The sequence below is a fragment of the Gossypium arboreum genome, chromosome 12 (genome assembly GCF_025698485.1).
Source record: "Gossypium arboreum isolate Shixiya-1 chromosome 12, ASM2569848v2, whole genome shotgun sequence".
Lineage (NCBI taxonomy): Eukaryota > Viridiplantae > Streptophyta > Magnoliopsida > Malvales > Malvaceae > Gossypium > Gossypium arboreum.
The window spans coordinates 92,498,745-92,504,672 of record NC_069081.1 but is presented as its reverse complement, the minus strand read 5'-3'; the positions used below and the strand labels follow the sequence as shown (position 1 = coordinate 92,504,672).

Here is a 5,928-nt window from a genome sequence, read left to right as displayed (position 1 = left end):
GTCGTGTGTCACAAATGGCTGAGACACACACCCGTGTCTCAGGCCATGTGGTCTAAAAATCACTTAAAAACAAGCCTTTTTCTAAACCAATACAAGCATAACCAATCAACTACCTAAATACACTTTAACCAAAAAAAAAAAACTCAATAAAACATGCTCAAATCATATTCAAACAAACATCTTAATACCTAACCAATGTGCCCTCATTGACACCACATTTAAACATCCATCCACAACCAATATAACCTTCATAGGTATCTAAAATAAAACTCAAACAATCAAATAATTAAATATAATATAAACATAAGCTATGCTCATTCTTCTCAAAATAACTACTTTCATTGAACATTGTCCTATGAAATAAGTGAATCAAAATGTAAGATAGTGAGACACCTGTAGTCAAAATTTTGTAACTTCTTTTTAAACTTTCCAAATATTTTCAAATTGGTCCTGAATTGTTTCTATGGTATTTTTAGGGCCACAAAGGCTCGATTAGGGATGATATGTATGTAAATGTATGGATTATAATGTGTGTATGTTCACATATGAAATGTATGTTAAATGTTCTGATTGTATAGTAACTTTTCATAACCCTAATTCGATGAAGGATAGGGGTTAGGGGTATTACATATTTCAACTATATTGTTTGCATAATATGAGTTATATACATACACACACTCACAAAAGAGATCATAGTCTAAGATAATATATTACATATACAAGGATTCAAACTTGAGATCTGCGTTATCATGTAAAACATGAATCAATTGAGTTTGAACACCGGATTTCATGATGAGATATTTAACTCCAATTATTGATTATGCAACTTTCAACTCTTTGCTCTACATATTATTACTCCTAAGCAGCCTTTGCTTGACCTTATTCCAAAGTTTGGCAGCAAATCCTCTCGTAACTTCCTTTGTTCTCCTATTTCTTGCATTTATATTAATGGTTGTGCATGTGAAATGTGAATATATATAGTAATATAAACGGTATATTCCAATATACCCATTTTTATATGCAATAATAGAATGGATAAGAAATGTGGTAATTGGCATACAACATAGTAGAAGGTTAATTTGTTGATGCTATTTCATGTATCTAGTTTATGAAACTTTGGTATTGTTTGTGTTGTACTAGACTTGTTGAATTAGAACTTTAATTTATTTTGTTCTGATTCATCATGTGTTATAATTTTATAAAGTGTCTACCTTCTGATTCATAATATCGAACCTAATTTTAATTTGTATTTTTTTCTTAAGATGGTTATGTCAGACTTTTCACAATCAACTACAACTTCTTTTGAAAATTCTCGAGGAACCAAAAGGAAATAGGCTCTAGAAGAAGATGCTGTGTTGGTTGCCTGTATGGTTGACTTGCACAATGTTGGAACTTTTAATACAGATACAGGATTCAAGGCCGGTTATTTAAATGAGTTGGAAAGAATGCTAGAAAATTTTTTACTTCATGCTATGGTGAAGGCTAAACCTAATCTTGAATAGAGGATTAGGATATTGAAAAAGGACTGAGCAATAGTTTATGACATGCTAAGAGGAAAAGACAATAGAGGCTTATGTTAGGACGAGCATAGACAAATGGTTGTTGCTGAAGATGCTGTGTAGAACTCATATATAAGTGTAAGAATTATTTTCAATATTTATTATCTTGTTTTGACCAAACTTATATCTAATGTAGATTCCTTCTTATAGAGTCATAAAGAAGCCGGTCGATTTAGACATCGTAGTTTTCAATATTGTTGAAGAAATAGATGCTGAGGATGTAGCTACTACAAAGAATCCTGAAAAAGGAAGCACTTACCATGGATGCGAAGTTGATATTTCCTTGGATGAGATGGACGTCTCGGCTATACAATCGCAATCGTTGAAGCCAAACCAAGATGATTCCACATTTTCAAAGAAGGAAAAAAGAAAAGATTTCTGATGCAAGTGAATAAATTTCTTATACTTCATTTATTAATGCTGCCACGTTATTAGGAGAAAACATACGGACTGTTGGCCTTGAATTAAGTAGGAGCATTGCCTCCAAAGTGTTAATTCAAGAGAAGCTAGAAATGCTTATTCAAGAAAGTGCCCAATAATTTTATATGGCTTTAGGTGAAGTAAAAGGGTTAATTGAGGATAAGCGTTTTCTTACGTTGAGTATAATTCCAGACTATCCAATGCAAATGCTCGTTTTCTTAAGTTTATGTCCTTCTATGCGATTGGAACGGGTGAAAAGATTTTTTTCTACCCATTAAAAATCATGGTTGTGTTGGTAATATTTTTATAACTTTTTGTATATGTAAAATTTGGATGGTATAATGACATGATAGAATGCCACAGGCTATTGTAACTTTTTGATGCTATAAAAGTTAACATATAGAGTATGGCATATAAGCTAATGACATCATGTAACTTTTTGTTAATGTATGAACATTATGTTTGGATGTAAAATATAATTTTCAAGCTATTTATTACTTCTAATCGCTTGTTTTTTTAGTTTAGAGGATAATTAAATTATTTTTTCGTTAATGATATTCTAACACATTAAATATACATTGCGTTTAAAAATAATAAAGTGAGCAATATATTATTTTTCTAATATTATATATTATTATTTTTATTAATTCATATTTTAATAATAATTATATTAAGAATTTTATTAAATTATATATTATTATATATAATAATTATTATATTAAAATATGATAAAATTATTTATTATTTATTATTAAATTATATTTAATAATAATCCTATTAAAATTTAATAACAATAACAATAATCATCTACTTAAAAAATTTCTATTAAGGGTACTCGGTCATTTTAGCTTTTTCCTTATGCTATTATAATATCTATTTCATTCAACCAAACACAATAATATTATTATAGTTATATTTCATTCCATTCAACCAAACATTGAATTACTGATTATAGCTGAATTACTGATTATAACTCTATTCTATTATAATGAACCAAACGTAGTGTTAATCTCTTTGGGATAAATTCATTCTCCCAATATGTTCATATTTTATCTCATGGTAATTATTATATCTTCCTTCATGAAAAATTAATTACTATTAAATAGTAACCAAGTCACTTATCACAAAGACGAACGACCCGTAATCACGTATACTTTTCATTTACCATATAATGCTAATGTGAGGATATCATTTATCATACCTCAAGTTATGACTTCCACTGCTACATACTGTAGAAGTTTTATACTCGACGCCTCAACTTTAGATTCCTTATATATTTGAACTAAATATTTTACTTACATTGAAGTATATGAGTCATGTATATATAGTTTGTCATTCACTTAGGATTAAGGTATGTCACACTTTGAACATCACAAGTGAATAATTTCATAAACGAATTCAAGTTCTATTCTTCTTGTGTCCAGTCTGATGTACTGTCATTCTAGCCAGTCACATTTATGTCTCTATTTATCCACTCCGATATCCAAGACAAGACTCTGAAGTATTTATTTCAACTCTGAAGTGATTTTTTTAAAAATATACCCCATTATCTTTTAAAGTAAAATAACAATTGATGTTAATTTTGAAAATTAATTAATAATATTATAAAAGTGAAAATTTATATATCAAATTAAAGTAGAATGATTATGTTGTAATTTTAAGTATAATAAAAGAATCAAAACCATGATTTGATTTAAAAATAATGATGGAAGTAAATAATTTCTTCACAGTAGCGATGTTATTACCAATGCTTTTAGAATTAGATTGGTGGTTGTAATAGTTAGATCATTAATTTTTAATTTGATTGGTTTGTTTGTTCAAAATAAATAAATTATTAAAAATAAAAATATTTAAAAATATAAAATCTAATTCAACAACTTTTAGTTTAATCTATACTATTCATGAATCAACTGCTTTTTGTTATTTTTGAAATGATTTTAATTCGATTGACCAGTTCAATTCAATCGATTCAAATAACCTTAATTATTATTATTAATTACCAACCTAGCTTCAAAATTTTAGTATATTTAAGCACACTTAAAACTTAATCCTTGATAATTTTCAGCTAAGACAGGGTCCAACTAGCCATTGTAGCTTAAGTGAGCATTTTTTTTTGTCTTAGTAGCTGCATAAAAGTAGGCACTCAATCTAATATACATCATATTTTTAAGGTTAAAATAGGACACAAGTCCATGTATTTTTGTAAAATTAAAATTTAATCACTATACTTTTATTTTTAGGAATTTAATATTTCTACTTTTCAAATTTCAAATTTCAGATCCAATTGTTATCATGTTAAAATTATTATATTAAATTTAGGTTAGTTCATAGTTACATTATTAAAATTATTTTGTTAAATTTAGATTCGTTATACCATTATATATTAACAATTGGATCTGAATTTTAAAATATGGAAAGTAAAAATACTAAATTCTTAAAAATAAAAATATAGGAACTAAATTCTAAATTTATAAAGAATATAGGGATTGATGACATATTTTAACCTATTTACAATTTGTTTGATAAGATAAAACATGAAAACATACCCAATTTTCTTCTCATTTTCACTTACCACTCTCATTTTAGATCCTTTCTTCATCTATAATACTCATACTCAAAAGCCTAGATCTTGAAGTCACCAACGCATGGGGTTGTCCAACAACAACACGAGGGCACAATCTACCTTCCAAGCATTCCTTAACGATCAAACGACCAAGTCTCGAATCCCCTTCGCTCATACTTGCATGTGCCTTAAGTTTATCGAGTTTTGCTTTAGTCATACGCACCTTGATCCTCACAAGGCTCGTCGTTGCATCCAAGCTCTTCCGACTACTCTCACCGCCGTCTTCTTTGCTCTTCGTCGGCATCCCGATATCATCTTCCAATGGCGTCACCTTCAACTTTGATCTCCCAAACCAGTTTCCCATTTTTCTTATTCTATGGATGAATGCTACGTGGTTAGCCCTTTATATAAAGAGCAATCAATGCTATGCCTTAAATACGCAAAACCCATGCCCCCAATAAATCAAATGTTTTCAATGTGAATTTGCTGAAAAAAGAGAAAACTTTGCATATCAGGCACCACCCATGCCCTTTTTATAAGGGAAAAAAAGTTTTTATTTAGAAGTTACTATTTACAATAATATTTATCACTTAACTTTTAAGGGTAAAGTTAAAAATAATTTGGAAAGGTAGAATTAAATTGTATATTTTTACGATGATAAAAATGTATTTTTACGATTTTAATAATTTATATTTTATAAGATTAAATTAATTTTTATTAATTTTAGGATCAAAATACAATTTTATCATTATTAAATTAGAATTTTATAAATGATAAAAGACTTAAATAAAAAAATTCACTTCGTCCCTCCCAACCTCTTGCTTCGCCTCCGATTCAGTTGATATTATAAAAAATTAGCTTCAACACACTTAACATCTTTTATTTTAAAAATGAGGGGTTATACTTCATTTAAGCATAAATTACATAAATTTAAACTAATCCAAAAATTTAAAATTACCATTTTAGATAAGAAGTCATTAATCAGACGCTTAGTTTGAAATGAGAAGAAGGAAAAGCAGAGACTTTACGCTAATCATTTGTGATTCTATTAATTACTAATAATTAATACAATTACAGCTCATTGCTTACCATTAAGTTTGACCCCAGATCAATAGATTTATTTGTTTGTTTCTTTATTTGTAGTTTACGTTTCATACATAAAATGAGATAAAAAATCAAAATGATTATGTAATTTAACTGATAAAAAATCAAAATGATTTTGTAATTTAACTCAATATCCATGAGAAAAAGGGCCAAGCATATGAGTGAATTTATGAAAAATACCAATTTTTAAAAAATAATTGGATTAAGTTATTTTTTCAAAAAATTACAGAGCCAAAATAACTAAAACTCTTTCCACTAAAAGTGTTTTACCCAACAGTCACC

At 28.0% G+C, this 5,928-nt stretch overlaps 1 protein-coding gene across 1 annotated transcript; it reads right to left on the bottom strand.

Annotated features, from left to right (window-relative positions):
* Nucleotides 1–3,995: 3,995 nt before the first annotated feature.
* On the bottom strand, nt 3,996–4,958 carry LOC128285624 (uncharacterized). Its single transcript, XM_053023458.1, has one exon. It carries the CDS (start codon nt 4,904–4,906, stop codon nt 4,562–4,564), a length of 345 nt encoding a protein of 114 aa, XP_052879418.1. The 5' UTR covers nt 4,907–4,958; the 3' UTR covers nt 3,996–4,561.
* Between the last annotated feature and the right edge of the window lie 970 nt (nt 4,959–5,928).